Genomic DNA, 27,465 nt, shown 5'->3' on the forward strand with positions numbered 1-27,465 from the left:
GTTCAACATCAAGATGTAGCAACAAATGTGTCAGTATCTGGGAAGTAGGATGCAGCAGCCGTACAACGAGGCATTGCTCTGCACAGAAACTGCTACCCAGGAACACCTGCCACAACCAACCTCCGGCTTCACTTACCTCCAACAGAAAAAAGAATCATGAATATGGAAACCGAAAGACACGTCCTGAATAACTTATTTGTCATTTTATTTTATATGTTTTGTTCCCTCTTCCACTATTTTTTGTGCCATCACTGTCAAAAATATCTTTTGAATGAACAATGTAAGAAGCGTAAGACAACAGAAAATGTTACTAGAAGGGAAATCGTACACAAAATGTAAGCCCGTGCGGCAGAATATCTTGAGATACAGATCTCCCTTATTTGGCGATCCATCACAAAGATATCTGTCTCCAAAGAGGACGCTACCGCATGTAGCTACCAGCAGGTGCATTACACGCAAACTCAAGGCGTTGCCATTCATCTGAGAAACTTACTGAGAAATACAACGTTAACTACTAAGTAGAGATTGTGCACGCACTTCTACAGTTTCGTGAAACACTGACATCTATCGAGTAAACACCACTGTCCAAAGAAACTCCATCAACATAATAATCGTAATTTCAGCTCCCACCAAGTGATACAGTGTGTGGCTGGTAGGTAATCTGTCAAAACATCAGCGTATGTAAAGTTAAAACTTTTGGTAAGTCAATTATTTCCAAAATTATGGGGAAAACTTAGCTGATTGCATTCACTTAACTCTTTACAGCGCTCAGTACTTTAAGTTCCTTGCAATAGTGCCATTTCGAAAATTTTTCAGCTATCTCTGCATTGTTTCTGCTGTGAGCACTACAACGTATTGACTATAATAACTCTAGATCGATCTTCCACCAGTTTTTCTGGGACGTGAGCAAATACAAATCTTTAAGAGAAGAGAGTACGAGGTCTTATCTCTGTGATTTAAGCTTCGTAAGACTTCATTTCTTCTGCAACGTCGTGAGATAACGTAAACCTATAAGTAAAGCTGGGAACGGATATCGGACGGTGTATAATGCGCTAGAGACTGGAAATAGCTTCCAAGTCCATTATCAGCTGCTTCTACCGATATGGAGAAGTCGTGTTCCATGTAGGGAGTTGTTTCAGATGCCATAAAACGTTAGCATTATGGCCCTGATAGGAGCACAACCTACATCAACGTTAAAAGCTAATGAGTGGGGACAAGGAAAGTTATTACGTAATAATTCGTCGCTCGGTCGGACCTAAATCTCATCCTTTCTTGTTAATTAGTCTTTATAGGTAACGTGAATCTTAAGGCCAGCTTAACGAGAATTACAACAGCCAGACAAATGTCCTCCAGGAACTCTTGTAACACTACTTCTGATACCTTCATTGATCCCGTAATCGTTAAGTCTGGAATGAGAATTCATCATGCCACAATTCTCTGTATCATTTTAGTGATTCATCCTTTTCGGACTGGTAGTTACGACTCCAGCTACGCATTCCCTTGTTTGACGTTTCCTATAATTTAATCACCCCATTACTGCAAGGGCGACGTTCTGCATTCACTTCAGAATGAAACGATGTACATCATTTCTAAATGGAAACACCCTCGCCCATTGTGCGAGGTATTACGTGGGCATGGCTCACGGAGACCAAAATTAAGAAGGCTTGAAAACTGCTGTCTCTGATTAGTTCCATTAGATACGTACAACAGTGGAAATAAAACAAAGAAAAGACATGAGAGTATGACGCAAGTGAAATATATGGTCAATTGAGCGGACAACATGGAATTATTTTTATTCCGCATGCACCACGCTACTCATGTTCGCAGTGGCGAGTGAATATTGACTGCGTGATAAAAATTACGGAAAAATAATGAAACATATTGTGGGCAGCCAGTGAGTCAGATAATCGACGCGAAACACAGTTAATTCCTGAAAATTTGGCTCCATTAATGCTACCAAAATGTTACAGCAAAACACGTAATAACCGAAGACTTTAGTTAACGAAACTTCGTGACCACACGTGTCGTCGTCTCCCCTGTGAGAACAGCAGACAAATTTTTCAGTCCTCTAGTTCTATCGTTCTGACTGGAACAATGAGATTACTTTCCCTTGCATCGTGACCCAGCCAGCAATCGAAGCTGTATTAATTGAAACGATCCGGTTACCATAAATTGCATGGTGGAGCAACCTACTGAAAACAGCATATAATTCCTCCTCACAACACACTTTTACTTCCATTTAAAGCTGCTAACCGATTTCTGAGAATTAAATAAAGTAAAGCAGCAAGCAGCATATCGAAATCGAGACTGACCGAATGCCAGGACTTATTTCCCTGCTAACGCACACGTAATGTTGTCTAAAGTAACTGAAATTTTTTAATATCTAAGGCTTCTTGAGTTTGGGCCTCTGTTGCAGAATATATTAATAGAAAATTCCATAAATGTTTGTAGTGCACTACCTTTTACATCTCGCGTCAAACATTCAGGCATTAATTTTGCCATAATGACGAATGAAACGTAGGATTCTACAGACGGTACTAGCGGTCTGTTCACAGAGATACGGTTCCGAATCCTGCTCGAATAAGCACGTGACACTTTATTCGTGCATCGGCGGTGCAAGCAACACGCTAGATTCTGCGGAACTGCTACTACGACAAGCTATTACACTGTTTATCTTAGACAGTTTCATGAAACACAGGAGCAAATAGCGATAACTCCTACTACCACACAAACTCATGTTATATTTAAACTAATTTGCAATAACATTTCTTAACCGTACTTGTGGATGTGTGAACATTTATACTGATTTTAAAGTAAAACTAACTGTCAACGGCGAATATATTACTGGTTTTTGTATCAAGTTATATATTTTGTATGATTTTTAGACTCTAAAATGTTATGCTAAATACGTTGCAGATAGGTATGAAGGTCCCTATTTACATATTACAAAACAGGTAAAAGAAGTTACCAACTTTAAAATACACTCCTGGAAATGGAAAAAAGAACACATTGACACCGGTGTGTCAGACCCACCATACTTGCTCCGGACACTGCGAGAGGGCTGTACAAGCAATGATCACACGCACGGCACAGCGGACACACCAGGAACCGCGGTGTTGGCCGTCGAATGGCGCTAGCTGCGCAGCATTTGTGCACCTCCGCCGTCAGTGTCAGCCAGTTTGCCGTGGCATACGGAGCTCCATCGCAGTCTTTAACACTGGTAGCATACCGCGACAGCGTGGACGTGAACCGTATGTGCAGTTGACGGACTTTGAGCGAGGGCGTATAGTGGGCATGCGGGAGGCCGGGTGGACGTACCACCGAATTGCTCAACACGTGGGGCGTGAGGTCTCCACAGTACATCGATGTTGTCGCCAGTGGTCGGCGGAAGGTGCACGTGCCCGTCGACCTGAGACCGGACCGCAGCGACGCACGGATGCACGCCAACACCGTAGGATCCTACGCAGTGCCGTTGGGGACCGCACCGCCACTTCCCAGCAAATTAGGTACACTGTTGCTCCTGGGGTATCGGCGAGGACCATTCGCAACCGTCTCCATGAAGCTGGGCTACGGTCCCGCACACCGTTAGGCCGTCTTCCGCTCACGCCCCAACATCGTGCAGCCCGCCTCCAATGGTGTCGCGACAGGCGTGAATGGACGGACGAATGGAGACGTGTCGTCTTCAGCGATGAGAGTCGCTTCTACCTTGGTGCCAATGATGGTCGTATGCGTGTTTGGCGCCGTGCAGGTGAGCGCCACAATCAGGACTGCATACGACCGAGGCACACAGGGCCAACACCCGGCATCATGGTGTGGGGAGCGATCTACTACACTGGCCGTACACCTCTGGTGATCGTCGAGGGGACACTGAATTGTGCACGGTACATCCAAACCGTCATCGAACCCATCGTTCTACCATTCCTAGACCGGCAAGGGAACTTGCTGTTCCAACAGGACAATGCACGTCCGCATATATCCCGTGCCACCCAACGTGCTCTAGATGGTGTAAGTCAACTACCCTCGCCAGCAAGATCTCCGGATCTGTCCCCCATTGAGCATGTTTGGTACTGGATGAAGCGTCGTCTCACGCGGTCTGCACGTCCAGCACGAACGCTGGTCCAACTGAGGCGCCAGGTGGAAATGGCATGGCAAGCCGTTCCACAGGACTACATCCAGCATCTCTACGATCGTCTCCATGGGAGAATAGCAGCCTGCATTGCTGCGAAAGGTGGATATACACTGTACTAGTGCCGACATTGTGCATGCTCTGTTGCCTGTGTGTATGTGCCTGTGGTTCTGTCAGTGTGATCATGTGATGTATTTGACCCCAGGAATGTGTCAATAAAGTTTCACCTTCCTGGGACAATGAATTCACGGTGTTCTTATTTCAATTTCCAGGAGTGTATTCTATTAACATTCGACTCCGACAAGAAAAAATCTTAGTAATTAAATATCTAAAGCATGAAATAAATCATATTGAACTGATTGTAATTTCGATAACGAGAGTACATTAGAATGACATGATCCGTCGTGGAACCAGCGTCAACAGATATCTACAGATTACATACATCCTAGAGAAATTACAGTCCGTGATTAAGAGTTATTTATGCACTTAAGAGCCAAAGAAACTGGTAAATCTGCCTTATATCGTCTAGTGTTTCTCGCGGGACAATAATAAAAATATGTAGTGTGGGCGCGAAGGGCTTTTTAAATGATTGAGATTTGGATGTAACGTTGAATTGGAATTATTTTTGAGTTTATGCTATTAATAACTGGCTGATAATAAAGATTAATATGAGCAAATGTTTTGTTCACGTTAGTAACTGTAATATGTGCCAGTATAGAAATTTGAAAACTGAAAATATATTTCTGTATTTTGCCTCGGTTATTATTATTTTTTTTTTTACAAGCATGAGTTCTTTGTTATAATTTGCAACTGCCCACACACACGAGAGAATTGTTCTTACCTCCGTTAACATATAATTGAAGTCCGAGTGGTGGCTCTCGATCTCGGCGACTATCTGAAAATAAAAATCTTAAAAACTATGTTTTCTTCCGCTGTGTCAGGCGGCTGGGGAAAAAAATATTTGTTATATTATGAGCAGGCGGTATCTTCTCTTCCGCCAAATTCGTGAAATAAAATTGCCACGTAATGGCTTCTGTTGCTGCAGCGGCGGCTGCAACTATTGATCTGAAAATTACTTAGAATACTGATTAAAAAGAAGAAGGGGAAATAACACAGGATCACCTTCTACAAATAAAAGTGAACAATAACTTTAAACAATTATATTATTAAATTATTGTCACAAATGAGCTTACATTCATCAGCAATTAACAACATGTCCAACCTCAACCACATCAGCCAAGAGAGAGTGCAAAAGGATAGTAGAACAATTTAACTCCGTTCTTCTTCACATTAAACTTACGTTGATTGTCTTGTGCATAATTAGTAATCTTTGCACTCTAAAACTGAAAATAACATTTTATATAATAATACAAATGAGGAATTTTTTCCGCCTGTGAGGCTAGTATCGCATTCAGGACAATATTTCTCATCGAGATAAAATCTCTCGTCCATATTGATGGGTTTTAATATTTGCGTTCGAGTTTTTTTGAGTATTTTCACTTAGGACGGCACAGGCTTCCGTGAGCATGCAGAACTGCCGCAACACGGCGTGGCATGGACTAGACTAACGTCTGAAGAAGTGATGGAGGGAACTGACACCATGAATCCTGCAGGGCTGTCCATAAATCCGTAGGAGTAGGAGGGACTGGAGATCTCTTCTGAACAGCATGTTTGAAGGCACCCCAGATACACACAGTAATGTTCATGTCTGGGGAATTTGGTGGCCACAAGAGTGTTCCTGGATTTATTATGTGGCAATTATGGACGTGTGGGGTGTCGCATTGCCCTGAAGGAGTTGCCCAAGTCCGTCGGGATGTACAATGAACATAAATGGATGCAGATGATCAGACTGGATGCTTGCGTACGTGTCACGTGTCATAGTCGTATCTAGACGAATCGGGTGTCCGATATCACTCCAACTGCACACGCTCCACACCATTACAGAGCCTCTACCAGCTTGAACATTATTCTGCTGACATGCAGGCTCCATGGATTCGTGTGGTTGTGTCCACACCCATACACGTCCATCCACTCGATGCAATATGAAACGACCATGCAACATGTTTCCAGTTGGTGTTAACAGGTCCACGCGAGGCGTGAAGCGGTGTGTCGTGCAGTCATCAAGGGTACACCATGATGTTTCATTGAATCGTTCGCAGGTTGACACTTATTGATGGCACAGCATTGACATCTGCAGCAATTTGCGCAAGTGTTGCACTTCTGTCACGTTTTAATTCTCTTCAGTAGTCGTTGGTCCCGTTCTTGCAGGATCTTTTTCCGGCCGCAACTATGTCGAAAATTTTATATTTTACCGTTTTCCTGATATTCAGGGTACACTCGTCAAATGGTCCTACCGGAAAATCCCCACTTCATAGCTTCCTCGGAAACCTCGTGTCCAATCGCTCAGGCGCCGACTATTATACCATGTTCACACTCACTTAAATCATGGTAGCTTGCCATTTAGCAACAGTAACCGATCTAACAACTGCCCCAGACACTTTGTCTTATAAAGGGTGTTACAAAAAGTTACGGCCAAACTTTCAGGAAACATTCCTCACACACAAAGAAAGAAAATATGTTATGTGGTCATGTGTCCGGAAACGCTTAATTTCCATGTTAGAGCTCATTTTAGTTTCGTCAGTATGTACTATACTTATTCGAATCACCGCCAGTTGACCCAATTGAAGGAAGGTAATGTTGACTTCGCTGCTTGTGTTGACATGCGACTCATTGCTCTACAGTACTAGCATCAAGCACATCAGTACGTAGCATCAACAGGTTAGTGTTCATCACGAACGTGGTTTTGCAGTCAGTGCAATGTTTACAAATGCGGAGTTGGCAGATGCCCATTTGATGGATGGATTAGCACGGGGCAATAGCCGTGGCGCGGTACGATTGTATCGAGACAGATTTCCAGAACGAAGGTGTCCCGACAGGCGTCATAGGAAGCAAAGAACATTCCAGCCTATGACTCGCGTCCGGGGAAGACCTAGAACGACGAGGACACCTGCAATAGACGACGATATTCTTAGTGCAGTTGACGATAACCCTAATGTCAGCGCCAGAGAAGTTGCTGCTGTACAAGGTAACGTTGACCACGTCACTATATGGAGAGTGCTACGGGAGAACCAGTTGTTTCCGTACCATGTACAGCGTGTGCAGGCAGTATCAGCAGCTGATTGGCCTCCACGGATACATTTCTGCGAATGGTTCATCCAACAATGTGTGAATCCTCATTTCAGTGCAAATGTTCTCTTTACGGATGAGACTTCATTCCAACGTGATCAAATTGCAAATTTTCACAATAAACATGTGTAAGCTGACGAGAATCCGCACGCAATTGTGCACTCACGTCATAAACACAGATTTTATGTGAACGTTTGGGCAGGCGTTGTTGGTGATGTCTTGATTGGGCCCCCTGTTATTCCACCTACTCTCAATGGAGCACGTTATCATGATTTCATACGGGATAGTCTACCTGTGCTGCTAGAACATGTGCCTTTACATGTACGACACAACATGTGGTTCATGCACGATGGAGCTCCTGCACATTTCAGTCGAAGTGTTCGTACGCTTCTCAACAACTTATTCGGTGGCCGATGGATTGGTAGATGCGGACCAATTCCATGGCCTCCACGCTCTCCTGACCTCAACCCTCTTGACTTTCATTTATGGGGGCATTTGAAAGCTCTTGTCTACGCAACCCAGGTACCAAATGTAGAGACTCTTCGTGCTCGTAAAGTGGACGGCTGTGATACAATACGCTATTCTCCAAGGCTGCATCAGGGATTCCATTCGACGGAGGGTTGATGCATGTATCCTCTCTAACGGAGAACATTTTGAACATTTCCTGTAACAAAGTGTTTGAAGTCACGCTGGTACATTCTGTTGCTGTGTTTCCATTCCATGCTTAATGTGATTTGAAGAGAAGTAATAAAATGAACTCTAACATGGAAAGTAAGCGTTTCCGGACACATGTCCACATAACATGTTTTCTTTCTTTGTGTGTGAAGAATGTTTCCTGAAAGTTTGGCGGTACCTTTTTGTAACACCCTGTATAGGCGTTGCCGACCTCAGTGCCGTCTTCTACCTGTTTACATACCTCTGTATTTGAATACGCATGACTGTACAGTTTTTCTGGCGTTACAGTATGTTATAATAATCCTTATTACAAGAATAACGCGAAGACAAGTCGTGGAGAAATTACCAAAAGCAGTCTCTAAATTGCGGGCGAACGAAAGCTCGAATAGCGCCTTACTGTTCCCGCAGTGTGATGACATCAACTGCTCGAAATGTTCTAGTCGTTCTCAGGCACAGCACTGATGTAATGCAAGGAGAAATATGACTTATTTCTTCCAAAAGTAGTGAATCTTATCATGTCAGACATGAAACAGTGAGTCGCTTTTACTTTAACTGTGTGATTAAGACATAAATGACGCAGAAAGGGCATCTGGATAACGGGCTAGCAGCGGTTCTAACAATGGGATGCGGATGTTCGTTTACTAGCAACGTTCTGAAGTTGTAACATTATCCAGTTTGGCCGCTCAAATTTCAGGTATGTTCGTCCGTCACCATAACATTTTAATGTAGCTATTTTATCGAAGAGTATGAATTACATTGTGTACGTCAGTTTAAGCCCGCTCTGCCGTTATAGACATCGTCAATTTAGTAACGTATAGTCACTTGTAAGGATACGTGTGCGTTCAGTGCACGGTTAATAATTACCCTGCAGAAGTATCATCTCACGTTCGCTTTACTTTTATAGACTAAACATTTCCAGCGTCAATAACGTACACGCCATCGCATTCGTTCAATATAAGTAACGAGTTTTTCAAAGTGTGAAGAGGTTTCTCAGAGTGTGAATTGCCTATTTTGTGAAAACTATTTGTCATTATGCGTAAATTTATCTTAACTACTGTTTTGCTGCAGTTTTTTCACACCGCGCTGTATGTTTGAATCCCTATTTTGACTATGCTGCGGTCAGCTGGAAAATGGGATACTACCAATGACGTCATCGTTCACTCCTAGATATTAATGTCTTTATTTTCGAGCCATACATAATAAATCGGTTTTCTACTGCGACGAGGTGTCATCCTTGCAAACTGAAACAAATGAGAGTGCTTTTAAAACACAATGCCAGCCTTTGTGTGCGCTTTTTGTTGCTTATATTAACTAAAATCATTTGTTCGTTCCAATTCATTCAGTACTTATTTTGCTACTTAATGAGTTTGAGGTATTTTGGAACAATTGTTTTTCAGTCTGGGCAATTTTTACTTTTTGATTTTGGTTTCTAGATATGGATTTATCTGTTCCTATGAATATAGAAGATTTGAAGCAGTGTTGGTCAACTGCAGTACGGAACACAACTTTTACAGTTGCCGCTATTTTTCGCCTTCCCTAGCTCTAGTGTCTTACTTTTCAGTTGACCTATATAGGTCAAATGAAGTGTGGGATACAATTCTTACGTACATCGCTTTTTTTCGCCTTCGCGTAGTTCAACTGAGGTACACGATGCTAATGTTACGTACATCTTCTTTTTAGTCTTCGGTAGCATTCGTATCTTATTCTGCAGTTGACCCATACATGCCAGCTGAAACATGACATACAAATTTTACGTATGTCGGTCTTTTCGCCTTCGCCAGTTGGCTTTCATAGGTCAACTGAAGAATGAGATACTAGTGCAAGCGAAGGCGAAAAAATTCGACATAAATTTAATTTGTATCCCGTACTGCAGTTATAGGTAACATCAGCTGAAGTTCGTGATACCACTCATATATGTCAACTGAAATATTCCATGCTAACGTTACTTCTGTTCTTTTTCTTCTTTCCTTTTTCCACTTATGTCCCATTCTTCAGGTGAGCAATATACGTCTACTGAAAATAGGAAACTAGGACTCAAAGAAGATATTCACTTAAAATTATGTTCGAAATATGAATTTACGTGACATATGTCTACCGTCTGTTTCCTCTGCCATGTTTTTCCTTATTTTTCAACATTATTCTTTGCTGTTAAATCTGTGCAACGCATCGTCTCTGGTAACTTTTGTGGCCATTGGGCAAAGCCTACGCGTCGTATCCCATTCTTCAGCAACCCGCTATGATGGCGTTAAATGATATTCTTTCTAAGATATAATTTCTTGGTTAACATTACTTTGCGATCAAATGTGATTTTCGTCATGTTATAGTGATGTGTGACTTTCAGAAACCTGTTGATCTGAACAGATTAATACTTTTCTGTGATCGACTGTATGATATGAAGCACTTTTCTGACCGAAACAGTAGCCGACCGCGGTGGCTGAGCGGTTCTAGGCGCTTCTGTCCGGAACCGCGCTACTGTTACGGTCGCAGGTTCGAATCCTGCCTCGGGTATGGATAGGCGTGATGTCCTTACGTTAGTTAGGTTAAAATAGTTCTAAGTTCTAGGGGATTGATGGCCCCAGATGTTAAGTCCCATAATGCTCACAGCCATTTGCACCTAAACAGTATCTAATACATTACAACTAAATCGATATTACATTGACTTCATGCTACCGTCTTCAGTACGTTTGGGGGAATGAGTTCCGTGTGTGTATTTTGCAATAACCTTCCAAGTACTCTTTGTTGGTCTCTATCAGTAACAGTTCCTAGTAAAAGACGGTACTTTTCCATAATATTGCAGTAGACAATCGTGGCCTGTCTTCACATTTCACTGCTTTCGACAAATCTCGTTCTCAACGGAAAGAAATCTTCATACGTTAAGTAAGATTGGGAGTATACCAGAGTGCTGCAGCAACATTTATTTTCATATGACCTAATGGATAACGTCAGGTGTTGCATGAGAAGGAGTGCCGCGGGACCATTTATTTTCATATGACCTGGTGGATAAATTCAGGCGTTGCATGAGGATTTTCAAATATAATGCTGTAGAGTAGGAAGAAGTAACGAGTCATGAAAACTGCAGCGAAATGCAGAAAAAATTGAAGACAGTCAACCCGTGGAAAAAGGAATGGCAACTGACACTCGACATAAAAAAAAATCTAAGATGTTGCGTGTAAACAGGAAGGAATACCCATTATTGTATGATTACACGATTGCAGAACAATCACTGGGAGCAATCACATCCGTAAAATGTCTAGCAGTGTGTGTACGGAGTCGGAACGGTGACATACAATAATCGCAGGTAAAGAAGACGCAGGAAGGAGATTCACTGGAAGAATCTTCAGAAAGTGGAGTCCACCCTAAACGAAAGTAGCTTACAAAACCTTCGTTCGACCAATGCTTGAACATCGCTTTGCAGTTTGGCACCCGTGCCAGATATGGTAGGTAAAGGAAATAGAGAAGATCCAAAGAAGAGCAGTGCGTTTCGTTTTATGTTCATTTAACGAACGCGAAGATGCTCAGCCGATTCCAGTGGCAGACAGTGCAAGAGAGGGGTCCTGCATCGCAGTGTGCTAAAATTCCGAGAGGTTACGTTCCTGGAAGAGACAACCAGTATGTAGCTTCCTGTTACGTGTAAGACCGTTAGGGTAAAGTCACAGATATTCGAGCTCACACCGTGGCTTACCAGTGATCGTTCTTCTCGCAAATCATTCATGACTGGGACACGAAAAAGGCGAAGTGACAGGTGTACAAAAGGTAACCTTTGCCTCAAACAGCTGGATCGATTGGGGAGCGGACGATGCCCTTAGTTTCGTGGGCTTTCTATTGTCATGAATCCTGTGTGTGCCTGTATGTGTCTAGCGACAGGCAGGTAGCCGAGAGTATGGATGAAGTTGGTGTACCTGGTTTCAGTCAACGCGATTTATACCTTACGAAGTTTCATTCAATCCTTGCTTATACAAAAATGTAAAGTGTTATGTCTAAAGACATACGTATCTAACTTGTGGTACTTTCATGACCAATCCGCAGTTTAGCCAAAGTGTGATTGAGATTTTGCCTCACACAGATGATAGAATATGGAGGACCTGCATATCTGAAGTTCTTTTTTGTCATATGTGGACAAATTATTTAACTAACGTAAACTCTCCTTAAATACAAGGAAAAACATTAACTTAGTCTTATTTTGCTTTTGTGCATCATACAGCCCTGAATTGGCATATTTTCGTTATCATTAAGCACTTAATTCTCGTTCACCTTTCGCCGAACCGTGCAAAAGGAATGCGCACTAGACATGGCCAAGGGCAGTTTCCGGCATTATCTACTGTTTTCGTTGTTGTAGTACATTGTTTTTGTTGTTATATGACACGAGGTTTCGTTTTCTACAGCGTTTGTAATTATTGCAGGTTCTGTACCACATAGTAAAGCTATTTTGATGACACTTATAATTCTTCAGTTGCAGAGCTTTATGCTGAGTAAAATTCTGTATATTTTTGAAACTAGTTACATAAAGTGTGGACGGTCCCACACCTTGTCGGTCGTGCATCACCTTCTACCATAAAGCGAAACAGAGAGAATTCAGTCGTGGTTGAAATAAAGATGGATTTATTACTTCTTCGTTTACACCGTTTCGCCTGTATTGAAAGACATCTTCACACAGTCTAGGAAAATTACAAAACCCAAAAATTCTAAAGCCACAAACAACGTAAAATATTTTCAACTCCACACCATAAAAATTACAGCCCCTAAAATGTGTTTGGGAGTGCCGACATGGTAGCTAAAGTGTGTACTAGCTCCCATACCATGAAATACAAAAATTATCTCTTGAAAAAAGAGTCAAAAGCATTTAATTACACCCAGAAAATAATGGGAAAAGCGCATGTGTAACGCTAAAATACGGAACAATGCCAATGATCGCAATTTGTACCTAAATCAAGAACGACATCAGGCCGGATAGGCGATTATTAGGAATAGCCATAAAAGAGAAACAGGCAAAAGCCTACCTTGTGACGGTTTACAGTGAAGTGGTAACACACCTCAAGCCGAAAATGATAATGAAAGTGAACTCTCAATGGCAAAATAAATTGTGACATTTAAAAAAAATACAGGTTCTGTCAACAGCATAAAAAATCACCTGAAGAAGGATAAGAACACTGTTAAAATATGTAAACCATGACCTTGTACGTCAGGAGGAAGCAAACACAGACATTATTTGACTTAGCATATGGAGACGACGCGCCTTAAACACAAAACAGTGGTTGTTTACATCTGGTATACGAGCGCAACCTTACGTGCTATCAGACGAAAATTAAGACCTGCAGTGTTGTAGTACCGGAAAGTTCGACCGGTGGTGACGCTAGGATTTCTAACTATGGAAGGCTGTGTGTAAACAATCGGGAAGAACATACGGTGTCAGAACTAATGTACCGATAAATTCATAAATTCTTTTGACGATGCGCGTCACAGCACCAAAAAAAGCCTGAAATTTCGACAGTAACAGTTCCTTGAAAAGTGTCGGAGACTTGAATCAAATATGTTTCGAGATTTCGAATTCCTCAAGTAAATTTAATTTTCGCCCTTCGTTTTCTATGTGCAAGATTATATGATTTTCAAAACTAAGCGACTGATGGCCTGAGGGGTTAAGGTGCTTAGCGAAGGGGAAATATTTTTTAATTTTCTCTTTCTTCGTTAGCAACTTTTTGCTGAATCTACCAGTAAATGACATCGTCGGCTGGCCGATGTATTCGGCCGGATATTCTGGGAATCTAATTTTATGAACCACCAGTTTTGCGTTATACGTGCACATGGCCCATTCTTTCCTGGATGTAATTTTGTTCGTTTAACTCCTCATTTCACGAGGTGATTATTTACCCACAGTTCGGTACGTGTTAATTGTTATATTGGATACTATGGGAGCTAGTACACTCTTTAGCTACCATCCCCCCCCCCCCCCCCCCCCCCGACTCGCCCTAAAAGCAATTTATAACCTGTAACTTTGATGTCGTAGAGTTACATAATTTTTGCTTGGTTTGTTGCTTTAGAATTTTGGATTATGGCCATATATTTGTACCGGGTTTTGTAATTTTCCTATTTTGTCTGAAGGTGCTCTTTCGACACATGCAAAACGCATCGCTAATGAAAAACTAATACGTCCATCTTTATTGCAACCACGACAGAATTCTCTCTATAGCCTTACCGCGGTTGATGCATCAGTGCCACAGAGTTTGAGAATAGAGTGGAATGACTTTTTTTATGCAACGGAATGTCTTTTTACCGTGAAACATATCATATTTACAAATGAGCTGAGTTTTTTTTCATGTCTTGATGGTGTTTCGTGTCTAGAAAACTGAAATTTGTGGTGCCAATACATTCTATTTCCAAAAGTTTTTAACATGTAACATATTCTTGGTAATACTTCTTAATCTGATTTCACTTACTGATTATTCGTATTTAGTAGAGCAATAATGTAAAACGTTATACACAGTACTGAAAGGTTTCTCTCCACCAAAACACTTTTAAATTGGAATAGATTATTTTTCGTAGGTACGTGACCATATTGCACCCTACGATAGTTTTTCACGTTTGGAAAGACCTTAACTATCCAGAGCAATTTTTGTAATTTCAGAAAAAGGCCGCAGCACACGTAAAGTTAATGATGTAATTTCGAAATGGAATAAGAATCTATATTAAACTTCTGATGCAGGGCAGAACAGTGTCGCAAAGTACAACACTCTCCCCTAAGAATTAAATATTGATGGGTATTGATTACCTGGTCTCGACCACTGATCAGTCCGTCACTCCCGACTTAGGCCGCGCTGTGTTAGCCGAGCGGTCTGAGGCGCTGCTGTCGTGGACTGTACGGCTGGTCCCTGCGAAGGTTCCAGTCCTCCCTCGGGCATGGGTGTAGGCGTTTGTTCTTAGGATAATTTAGGTTAAGTAGTGCCTAAGCTTAGGGACTGGTGACCTCAGCAGTTAAGACCCATAAGATTTCACACACATTTAAACAGGTTTTGAACTCCTGACGTATCGTCTCTTTCACATAATATGTTACCTCTTTATCCCTGTACTTGACACCAGTTAACCTGAAAAATGACCTTATACTATGTTATAATCCTTTTTCGTACATATTAATACAAAGCGTGTTCCTGTTTTTTCTTGATCCGCCTTGTGTTATTAGCGCAGTACTTTTCTGAGTAACTTATTTTTCATTCATGTAATACCAAGCTGTCACCACATAGAAGTTTCATCGTCAAAGCTTCGTCAGCTCCTCTTAGTTGAATATGAAGAAAACTATTTGTTCGTTAAGATTACGAAGACTGAAACTTCTAATATCTCTAAAATAATGTGGTGACTGCACAATCTCATGTCTGAGAAACTTCACACGAAATCATGGCAGGTAAAATTCGTAATATATGTACGAGTATTTTAACAGGTGGCCAGAAGAATTACTGTAGGTATGACAGTAAGTGGATAGGCCCTTTTTGAGTACAAAATATAACACAAAGAAATATTTACAGATTTTTTTTTTCTTAAGCAAATTATTTGTTTGCAACTGATACCACTCACATTTATGTACTATTTTATTTGTTTCGTGCTGTTACCTCTCACGTAATTTATTAGTACCCTGCAATGGATTTTGTGCATTTTTTGCTGGTTATCAGGCTTTTTATTGCGGGCATATGAAAAGAAAAGTTAGTTGTAATACTAACATATTTCTTCATGCGTCCGACAAAGACTGCAATGTGCAGTTCCGCAGTTAAGGAACTGCCAGCCTTACATCAGAACCCAACAGCTATCACCATTAGCATTTAAAAGAAGCGACCGCGTCAAGATTCCATTACACTTAGTAAATAAATCATGAAACAGTTAGTTTTAGGACTAACTTTTGTTTTCATATGCGCGCAATAAAACGCCTGATAATGAAGAAAAAAATTCCAAAAATCCATTTCAGGGTATTAATAAATTATATGAGTGGTAACAGTACGAAAAAAATCTTTCTCCCATTTGACGTAGCTAATTTACAATAATTTGTTCGTTACCTTTTTCTATCCTTGACGTTGACCTCCTGAAATACTATGCTGGACTCCTTGAGCAACTGCGTTGTTACCGCTGTTTAATAGCATAAGATGTTCATTTCGATTAACAGAACCGAATACGGACACTAAACTTTGGCAAATCGAACTGGTCACATCAGAACGTCGCAACGTGGGTTGTCAACGTACAGTGAATATCAAAAGACCATTTTATTTGTCTCTTTCCACCACATAGTAACCATTGTCAAAATTCACCAACTGCGACATAGTCGCGTATACAAACAGTGATTCAATATTGTCAATTTTTTTTTATTCCAGTCTTTGATCACAATATCAGTTCTTTAGACGATGACCGGTTTCAGTCCTTGATGACCATCCTCAGATCTAGGACATGATGTAAAAACGATCTGAGTCTGGTCATCACAGACTGAAAGCGGTGATCGTCTGAAGAATTGATATTGTGATCAAAGACTGGAATAAAAAACATTTCATAGTCTAAATTATTTGTATACCATCTGTGTACTTCAGCGAAACTTCAAAGCAGGTCAGCGTTGCCCGGAATTTTCATATAGGCACCCGAGCAAGTGTTGCTGAAGTACTCACATAGTATATACATAATTTTGATAATGATTATACAGGCGCATCTTCCTTGGCAAGAGTTGCCGCATGAAAATAAAAGAACAGTTGCGTACAATATCTGTGCTCTTACCCGTGATAGCTAATTTTATAGTTTTCATTTACGAGTGTCATACGTCGGTAAGAATATGTAGGGATATAGATCAATAGTCTGGAATAGTACTTATCACCACAGATGTTAGTGGAATACAGGTCGATACTAAAATCTGTGTGAATACCATTCTCAAATGGAGACCTCACAGTCTCACAATCAAGCACATTATGAATGTGAGAAATTTCATATGTGGCTGACTGCCATAGCTGTACAAGAAGAACATACTTTCAATATTCATGTTGAAATGTTATCAAATCTACGAGAATTTTTTATGAACACTGAGTTAATTCTTTTTTCTCTTGACGTAGACGACGTTAGAGTGTTTTCGAAATGGCAGTTTGATTGCAGGGCTGTGGAATTTATTCTTACCTACCAGCAATTGTTTGTTTGTTGAACCGATCTCAAAACGTTTCTCTGCTATTTTTACAAAGTGACTGTTGAGGAGATTTGCTGTATGAAAATTCGCGGCAGATTAAAAACTATTGGCCGAACTAGGACACAAACCTGGAACCTGGCCTTCCACGGGAAATGTTATTTTTTCCGACTGAGCTATCTAGGCAGTATTCACTGCCTGCCACCGAGGCTTTATTTCAGGCACTTCCTTCTCCTACATTTCAAATTTGACTGAAACTCTCCTGAATACCTTGGTAGATTAGCAGTCCTGGAAGAAAGGATGGCGCAGAGAAATCATTTATCCACAGCCCATGGGAATGCTCCCAGAAAGAATCTTTCATCTGCATCGGAGCGCGTGCTGTTTTAAACATCTTTGGATGATTAAATGTGTGTGCTGCACTGGGAGACGCACGAGGAACCTCGCAATGCTCTTACCTACTGAGCTATCCTGGCTCTTCCGGCAACCTCAAATCACAGTTTCGCCTCTGTCAATACTTTCTCCCTGCCTTCCAGACTCCATGGCTGAAGCAGCACTTCTGGAAGGAAGGACAGTGCAAAAACATAGCTTCCTCACAGCATAGGACACTGATTTCGGAAACTTCTTTATTCGTATAAGAAGTGCCACAAAAAACAAATATTCAGCATAAAGAATATGAAATATACGTGGGAAAATTAATCAACTGAAAATATATAATGAAAGAAATTAAAATAAAGGCATATGAAACACTACAAAAAACTTAGATAGCGAATTTCAAATATCTACACCTTTATAGATAAAAATGAAACAGTCCAATTGTTTGAAATCGTTAATCTCAGAAAGTTTTTGTCCGATTGCTTTGAAAGTTTGACATAAAGTTGCATTCCAATAAAGTCGTCTTTTTAGGTACCTACTTCAGGTACATGGTGCTCAAAAAAGGGCTCAATACTTACATGTGTGATATTACGCATCGAGACAAGAAAAGTAAGACTAATGAACACCGTTCCGGAAAAGCATACTTTTCGATATAAACACGGGTTTATGCACTGAAGAGTCACAGAAACTGGTACATCTTTCCAATATCGTGTAAGACCCCCGCGAGCACGCGGGAGTGCTGAAACACGACGCGTCATGGACTCGACTAATGTCTGAAGTAGTGCTGAAGGGAACTCACACCATGAATCCTGCAGGGCTGTCCATAAATCCGTGCGAAGAGGAAGGGGTAGAGATCTCCTTTGAACAGCACGTTGCAAGGCATCCCAGATATGCTGAATAATGTTCATGTCTGGAGAGTTTGGTGGCCAGCGGAAGTGTTTAAACTCAGCAGAGCGTTCCTGGAGCCACTCTGTAAGAATTCTGGATGTGTGGGGTGTCGCATTTGCTGCTGGAATTACCCAAGTCCTTCGGAATGCACGATGGACATGAACGGTGGCTGGTGATCAGACAGGATGCTTACGTACGTGCCACCTGTCAGGTGTCCCATATCACTCCAGCTGCACACGCCCCACACCATTACAGAGCCAGCAGCAGTGTGAACAATCGCCTGCTGACATGTAGGGTCCATGGATCAATGAGGTTGGCTCTATACCCGTACACGTCCATCCGCTCCGTACAATTTGAAACGAGACTTGTCCGACCAGGCATCATCTTTCCAGTCATCAACAATAGACTGTCGGTGTTGGCGGGCCCAAGGGAGGCGTAAAGCTTTGTGTCGTGCGTCATCAAGGGTACACGAGTGGACCTTCGGCTCCGAAATCCCATATCGATGAAGTTTCGTTGAACAGTTCGCACGCAGACACTTGGTGATGGGCCAGCACTGAAATCTGCAGCAATTTGCGGAAGGGTTGCACTTGTGTCACGCTGAACGATTCTCTTCAGTCGTCGTTAGTCCTCTTCTTGCAGGATCTTTTTCTGGCCGCAGCAATATCTAACTCACAGTATTCTACCTACCATTAGTTGGTCTGTAATCAGCTATGTAGTTCGAATCGTTTTGTAGGGTACGTTAGTTTTTGTCGTGTTCGTGTGCTTTATTGTACAGTACTATTAAACATGGATACGAATCAAGGTGTTTTACCTTCGTCCATACGCGGACTTACTGATGTGTGTACTGTTATTGCACTGTTTGTACGTGGAAATGATATGGTACATTTAAATTTTCCATCTTCCACCACTAGTTAGCAATGAAAGCCTACTACTCGACATGTGAAATGGCGGATATGTTATTCGCTGTGGTTTAAGAAATGGACCTAGCCTGCGAACCCGTGCCCTCTATGCTGGAAAATATCCACAGCGCCGAGTGGCTTCTCAGCTGTTCGGAAGACTTTTCCAGCGGCTGAGGGACACAAGCACCCTTGTACCCCGTGAGGCTCCACACAGAACGCACGTGCGACGTGGTGGAACGTGTGCTACGTTCGGAGGATGAAACTCCTGGGGACCAGTGTGCGGCGAGCAACAGCAGCAGCAGAAGGCGTGTCGCACTCCCTTATGTGGGGGTACCTCATGAACAATTGCTGTACCCATATCATATTCAGCACGTTCAGGCTCTAAGGCCACATCATGGCAGACGGCGGGTCTGTCAATGGCTGTTGCAGAAGTGTGCCGCAAATCCACTGTTCACATTCGAGATTTTATTTACCAATGAGATAGGTGCTTTGAATTTCCTTAACCAGCATGTATGGGCAGATGTAAATCCCCAAGCAATTCAAGGAAGAGGGCATCAACACCGATTCTCAATCAACATATGGGCAGGTGTACTTGGCGATGGATTAATAGGGCCATAATTGCCACCACAAAGGTTAACTGGGGTGCAGTATCTGGACTCCCTCATTAATGTGTTACCTACCTTGTTGGAGACTGTGCCACAACAGCAACGATTATAAGTGTGATTCATGCATGATGGCGCACCAACACACTTACGTCACAATGTGCGTGAACATCTGACGCAAAAGTTGCAGTACAGGGGTTGTAGGGAGGGGGGGGGGGGGGGTCGGGGAGGAGGCAGCCGCATACCTCGGCCTGCTCATTCCCCAGACTTCAACCCCACCCCCCAAGGATTTTGGTTAGGGGAACACTTGCATCAACAGGTGTACGCCACGCCAATCAACGATGGGCGGACACGACAGGGTCGGGTCTTCAGTGCGTGCCAGCAGGTACAATAACAGTCGGGTGTACTTCCTTCGCCGGAGGGCAGACGGGAGTGTCTTCATGAATCGACGCCACGTTGAACACCTCATGTTCAATTCAAATGGCTCTAAGCTCCACGGGGGACTTAACATCTGAGGTCATCAGTCCCCTAGACTTAGAACTAGTTTACACCTAACTAACCTAAGGACATCACACACATCCATGCCCGAGACAGGATTCGAACCTGCGACCGCAGCAGCAGCGCGGTTCCGGACTGAAGAGCATAGAGCCGCTCGACCACAGCGACCGGCTAACACCTCCTGTAAAGGTGTACTTATCGCAGAATGTATGCATTTACGGACCCATGTTTGTAGTATCTATGTTACCTAGAAAATTGTATTTCCAGATTTTCGTGACTCCACCTTAATTATTTGTCGGTGCTGCGGCCTTTTTTTTCTATCAGAGTATATTCTTGTAAGGGTTTTGTACCTCTGTTCCTTCCACTAAAGCTTTGTTTTGCGTTCACAGGCAACATGAAAGTCCACTACTGCAATGACCTGGAAAAACTTGTGCTGGACGTCAACTTCCAGAAACGCGGCTGGAGAGCGGTTGAACCGGAAGATGACTGGAACTTTTACTGGTAAGATTTGCATCAAGTCCTGTTTGATTCACTTACGTCTGCCAGGCCACTTACTATTTCTAGCAAATTTTTTCTCTCTTTTTCACCTTGTTTTATTGGAAAGGAGCTACACATACACTGCGTCACAAAAAAAGTGAAGCACGTAGAACAGGAACAAATGAAATGAAACTTCATGTGTTGAAAGTCTGTGTCACTTTATATCAGGAATCCAGTCATATTTAGAAAGTGCTTAGCGGTATGAACCCACTTATCACACTTGCCATTATGGCGTTGCACGCTGTCCACCCGTCATCGCTTGCCAGGCTGCATCCACCGATTCGTTTGTGACGCCACTCTATCCTCTTCTGCAGCAACCTTGCTCAGAACTGCTGTAAGGCTTCATTGATATCCTGGATACACGTACTGAGACGATTTGACGTCCGAGCTGGCCCCACACAACTTCTACGGTGTACAGATCTGGGCAGTTTCTGGCCACGGAAGTGCTTCAGCATGGTACAAGGCCTCGCAGCGTCACAGTGTTGTCTTGGGCACCTTGCCACGGTTCCCACTGGTCACCTCGTTGTACGTTCGTGTCCTCCCTCGGGCATGGCTGTGTGTGTTGTCCTTAGAGTACGTTATTTTAAGTCAGATTAAGTATCGTGTAAGCCTAGGGACCGATGACCTGAGCAGTCTGGTCCAACAGGAACTTACGACCAATTTGCAAATTTACATAATACAACCAATCCATAGAGACATGTGCCATGTTTGAAGCAGTATTGTTTTCTTGGAAAATAGCACCAAGATGAGCAGTAGTGCATGAAGACAAAGGATGCCCGTGACATACCACCCAGCCATCACAGTTCCTTCAGTGACTATTACCCGTGTCCCGAAGTCATACCTGACAGGTCCCCACTCCAACACGACAGGAGTAACACCGCTGTTCGTCCCCAAAACACTGGAAGAATGGGACCTCTCACCAGGTCATCGCCGTAGTCGCTGACAATGGTTATTAGGCGTGGTGCACAAACGTGATTCTTCCCTGAGCACAGTGTGACGCCATTTATCAGCAGACCAGTTGTGCTGTCATGGCACAATGCCACACGCAGCAATTGGTGTTGTGATGTAAACTGTAGCCTGCCCATAGGACGGCGAGTCTCTAGTCTCTCTGCTGCGGGTCTCTGACCACCGGCGTGAGATCACCCAGAATGTTGCAGGCAGTCCATTACTTTTTCACCGATAGTAGGCACAGTTAGTAAGAGGTTAGGAAGAGCTTGGTGGACCGGTGCAGCGACCTTGCTTGGCGCAACAGTACAGCGATCTTCTCATGTGGTGATCAAATGTAGTGGACCGGAAACTCCGCAACGGCTATGTATACCCTGACATTCCTATACTGGCCAGCATCAGGCCAATGACGCGTAAAATAGTCCCACTTATGCCGATGTTGCCCGATTCGATTAGCTGGCAAAATAAAGACTCACACCGAGGCCCCTTTCAAACTCCGTCAGCTGCTGTCCCATACGAGTATGAAGCACCTCGATGTCCTTCAGTGTGACTGCTCTACGACTGACGCTTTAATCGTCTCTTATATACCTCACAACACTGACTATGCTGGCTGGTGGAGGTTCTACCTGTCGTAGGGAACTGCAAGTCTAATCATTTCGTACCTGCCGATGGTACGGACGAATATGCATTGACATCCAGTCATGTCTTCTCGGTGCTTCACTTTCTTGTCAGGCAGTGTATTTCTTATAGTTTTCTCTGTCTGCTGTGTAACAAACTGTTCGTGGTCCCGTGCTGGCTGTGGTGGCCGAGCGGTTCTAAGCGCTACAGTCTGGGACCGCGCGACCGCTATGATCGCAGGTTCGAATCCTGCCTCAAGCATGGATGTGTGTGATGTCCTTAGGTTAGTTAGGTTTAAGTAGTTCTAAGTTCTAGGGGACTGGTGACCTCAGATGTTAAGTCCCGTAGGGCTGAGAGCCATTTGATTTTTTTGATCGTGGTCATGCACCTTGCATCGGCCAGTGGGACAAAGAGGATACCAAATGGGAATATTTGGGAAGATATTACCAGTTCCAGCATTTGCCTTGCTGCCAAGGGTAACCTTGCAACGTCTATAGTTTATACCGTGATTAAGCTTTGCATCTGTCACGTTCTAATTTTATGCTTCCTCGTATATATGATGATATAGTTATGATAATAGTGTCATTTTTATACTGTAACTTCTGTGCAATCGTCTTGAAACCTTCCCGTCTAATATTGGATGAACGTTTGCTTGCTGACTGAACGCTGCGTCTCTTAAAATCTTTTAACTGCTGCTCTGTCAAGACTACCTGCTGATTATTACGACGAAACATAAAATGTGTTGTCGCCGTGGCCCTCAGTCGTTACCTGAAATTATTAAGACTGATTCTTACCTTTAATTATTTATACTGGATCGCCATCTGACTGCTACAGCAAACTGTGGAATGAATATACTTACTTCTCTTTAACATAATTATAAGCTGCTGGTGGAGTTTCATAATACTTTGTGACTGGAATTCTTTAAGTTGAAGTTAATTTAGATTTGATAAAAGCTGAAGCTCAGTTTAGACTTTTCTTTTAAGATAACAATAAATTCCGTAAAGCATTTACGTGAATGATTTTGGGATAGAAAATTCTTAATGCATTTAATCTGGTAGAAGTTAACTATATTCTGAGAACGATCTTGACAAACAATTACAAGGGGTATAGTTCTTTACAAAAATTCTTAAAAAGTAGCGTTGCGCTGCATACCTAATTTTCCATCAAAATTACATAACTATATTCTGAGAACGATCTTGACAAACAATTACAAGGGGCATAGTTCTTTACAAAAATTCTTAAAAACTAGCATTGCGCTACATATAGCGAGTGGCTGGCGAGCACACCGCTTCTTTCAAAGTGTTAATTCATACCTCGCTTACAGCGACCTCCTCTCATGTCTCGCTAGCTACGACTGCCTCGTCTCACATCTTACTCGCAACTGCTCGCTTCCAACGCTCAATGCTACAAAAGTGCGGTCTCGCCGCCAACAATGGTTTTTGGTGCAGACAATCCCTGCTACCATTACAGATGTATTACTGCGCGCTGTTTCCCGCTCTTTCTCAAAATGTATCTATGCGCGGTTTCCCGCTCTTTCTCAATAATACACAATGCAATTTAATTAACAAAACAATTTAAATAAGAAACAGTTCAGATAATTACATGCTAAAACAGTTTAAATACGCCTATTACATAATTACAGTCTACATTGCAACATTCTAAAATCCAAGGTGGCAATGCAACTCTTGTGAATGTAAGATGTAATGTTTATTTAAATGAAATCTCTAAATGTGTGATCGACTATGTCCTAGCATCTGTGATTGTAGCTTGGTAGCTGTTGCTTGTTCTCACGAAAACTTATTGATGATGTCCTAGCATCTGTGATTGTAGCTTGGTAGCTGTTGCTTGTTCTCATGAAAACTTACTGATGATTACCACTGTACTAATTTAATACATGAAATTCGTGTACTAAAACTAATTCTCCACAACCTATTATCTGTCTACGCGTAGTTACGGACACAAATTCGGAAACATGTAGAAAATGATCAATAATCACTCTTCCCTAAACATATCTAAGAATGGTTAATTAAGGCCATAAAATTATAACCCTGCCTGCAAAACGTAACATCCGCTTTCTCTGCTCTGCCATAGTGCCTGTAACAAGTCAGTAAACAGCATGTAGATCTCAAACAAATCCATTTTCAGCGCAATGCGCTGCTAAACATATACCTGCTGAATAAATCAAGCTAAGCGCAATGCATGCATAAAGTTTAAGAAACTCATCATGTGACTGAGTAATGTATGTTCTGAAAGGTCATACTCGGTAAGCCGTCAGCCATCAAGCTAAAATATATGTAAGTAAACAAAAAACCTATCTGAATCTAAAGATACATAGGAATGGAAATGAAGTAACATCCTTCGTGACAGAGCGTAGGCGAACCTCAGAAAACACACGGTTAAAGAACTTCAGTTACATTTGAGTGAAAACTTCTTGCCTCTTTTAGGCACTATCGTCAACAATCAGATGGACACAAGTACGATACAGAAAACTTTATCGATGCACTAAAAAGCTTTGACAATACGTTATCTCTACATTACGTACATTTAAAAATAACAAAAGTGATGTTACTATTTCCTAAATACATTCATGGTAATATTAAAATGTCTTCCGAAATAAAATTTTACTAACCACGAATTTCACACCCACGGAATAATTCACTAAATGAATCAGCTATCCTCAACATCGAGCAAGGATTGCTAAAGCCGAACAGCACATTGGACAGCAAAAAGTTTAATATAAAATGATCAATTATCCTTATATACACAGCGTTTTCAATAACTTTATGAAACACTAATGCCATAGAAATAGGTTTAAAGTTGTCTATATTGTCTATTTCTCCTTTTTTATAAAGCGGCTTTGCTACTGAGTGCTTTCATCGTTCAGGAAACTGACCATTCCTAAAGGAAAAATACAAATATGGCTAAATACAGGCCTAACATGTGCAGTGCAGTACTTTAATATTCTGCTAGGCACTTCATCATATCCATGAGAGTCCTCAGTCTTCAGTGGTTTAATTATTGACTCAATCTCCTCTTTGTCTGTATCACAAGGGAGTGTTTGAGATATCGATCTCGGAAAGGCATTTGCGAAGAGAGTTATATGATTCCCTGTAGAAAATAAAATTTTATTTAATTCACCAGCAACACTCAGAAAATGATTGTTAAATACTGTACATATATCTGATTTATCAGTAACAGAAACATATTTACTGCGAACTGACTTTACATCGTCAACCTTGTGCTGCTGACCAAACATTTCCTTCGCAAATGACCATATGGTTTTAAATTTCTCCTGTGAATTAGCTGTTCTATTTGCCTACCACACTGTTTGCCTTCCTAATAACAATTGAAGCACATTACAATAGTTTTTGTAATGGGCTACTGTAGCTTGAGTGTGACTACTTCTAACACTTTGATGTAATTCCCACTTTTTTCTACATGATATCCTTATCCCACTAGTCAGCCACCCGGGCCGCCTTTTACTGCTAGTACGCCGTTTAGTACATTCTAAAGGAAAGCAACTCCCAAAGGGCAGGAGAAATGTGTTAAGGACAGCATTATATTTGTCATCTATGTTATCGGTACTATAAACATCCTGCCACTCTTGTTCCTTGACGAGGTTTAAAAAGCTCTCTGTTGCTGTTGGATTAACTTTCCTACACACTTTGTAATTATATATTACATTAGTTTGAGTACAAAAGCCTTTTAGTGTTAAAATTTGTGCATCATGATCTGAAAGGCCATTCACCCCTTTACTAACATAATGCCCATCTAGTAATGAAGACTGAATAAAAATATTGTCTATGGCTGTGCTGCTGCCCCCTGCACTCTAGTTGGAAAAAGCACAGTTGAATCGGATCGTATGAATTTAGGAAACGTACCAACATTCTTTATCTTGCAACATCATATAGAAAATTTATATTGAATTTCACATCATTCAAATATCTGTTTCGTGCAGTGTCGTGATACTTCTATGGACTCAAATGGGATACTGTTTTTAAGTACATGGCCACTCTCCCATACCGTAAGGAACTTCTTGAAAAACAGCCAGCTAATCTGTATCCTGGTAAAGGAAGCCTCTGAATTGCTAAATTATTTAAATGGTGCCCCGATATACCAATAATATCAGTGTCAACATCTATTAGCAGTTCATTAACTTTATCTCTAATACCTCTTATATTCTAATGAAATATGTTAATTCCTTCTCTACTTTGAAACATGACGTCCTCTTAAAGTAAGCCCTTAGTTTGAGGGACTTCCTTAAAGCAGGTATACCTATCAGCTGACTCAAATCTAAAAAAGTTGCAGCTCTATCATTAACTACTACAGTAATTTTTCCATGAGTGACACCACCACCACCCACTACACGGTCACCTATCACCTTTGCCAGTCTACCCTTCCCATACCTATTGAGGTGCAGGCCATGTCTAGTGAAACCCGCCGGCCGTGGTGGCCGAGCGATTCTAGGCGCTACAGTCTGGAACCGTGCGACCGCTCAGAAGTTAAGTCCCATAGTGCTCAGAGCCATTTGAACCATTTGAACCTAGTGAAACCCGATCTACTGGGATACTCAGCTGGCACCATTGAAGTACGGCCCATGCCGTCTGGCACCAGTGCCTTCTCCAGCCCCATGTTAACGCCCCTAACAACCGCATTAACATGAGGTCGACCATGACGCTCAAGCAGTTGCACGAAATACACGTTAGTGCCACCAGTTCGAGTAGCTATCTGCCTAGTATCGTGTTGGGCGCCCTTTTGTCAGACATGAGGCAGAAATTGGACGTGGTATAGCCTCTATAGGTTAATGAAAGTCCTCAGCAGAAATACTGAGCCATGCTGCCTCTATAGTCGTCAATAATTGCGAAAGCGTTGCCAGCGGAGGAGTTTGTGCACGAAACGACCTCTCGATTAAGTGCCATAAATGTTCGATCGGTTTCACACCGGGCGATGTGGAGGGTCAATCTTTAGCTCAAACTGTCCAGATTTTTC

At 42.1% G+C, this 27,465-nt stretch overlaps 1 protein-coding gene across 1 annotated transcript in view; it reads left to right on the top strand.

The window, feature by feature from the left end:
• Nucleotides 1-20,770: 20,770 nt before the first annotated feature.
• The window catches only part of LOC126266790 (polyglutamylase complex subunit TTLL1-like), a 96,547-nt gene continuing 89,852 nt past the window's right edge, over nt 20,771-27,465 (top strand). The window contains exon 1 of the mRNA XM_049971333.1: nt 20,771-20,877. Within this exon, the coding sequence (XP_049827290.1) occupies nt 20,771-20,877 (107 nt within the window). The remainder of the gene's footprint in view (nt 20,878-27,465) is intronic.

The sequence above is a fragment of the Schistocerca gregaria genome, chromosome 4 (genome assembly GCF_023897955.1).
Source record: "Schistocerca gregaria isolate iqSchGreg1 chromosome 4, iqSchGreg1.2, whole genome shotgun sequence".
Taxonomy (NCBI): Eukaryota; Metazoa; Arthropoda; class Insecta; order Orthoptera; family Acrididae; genus Schistocerca; species Schistocerca gregaria.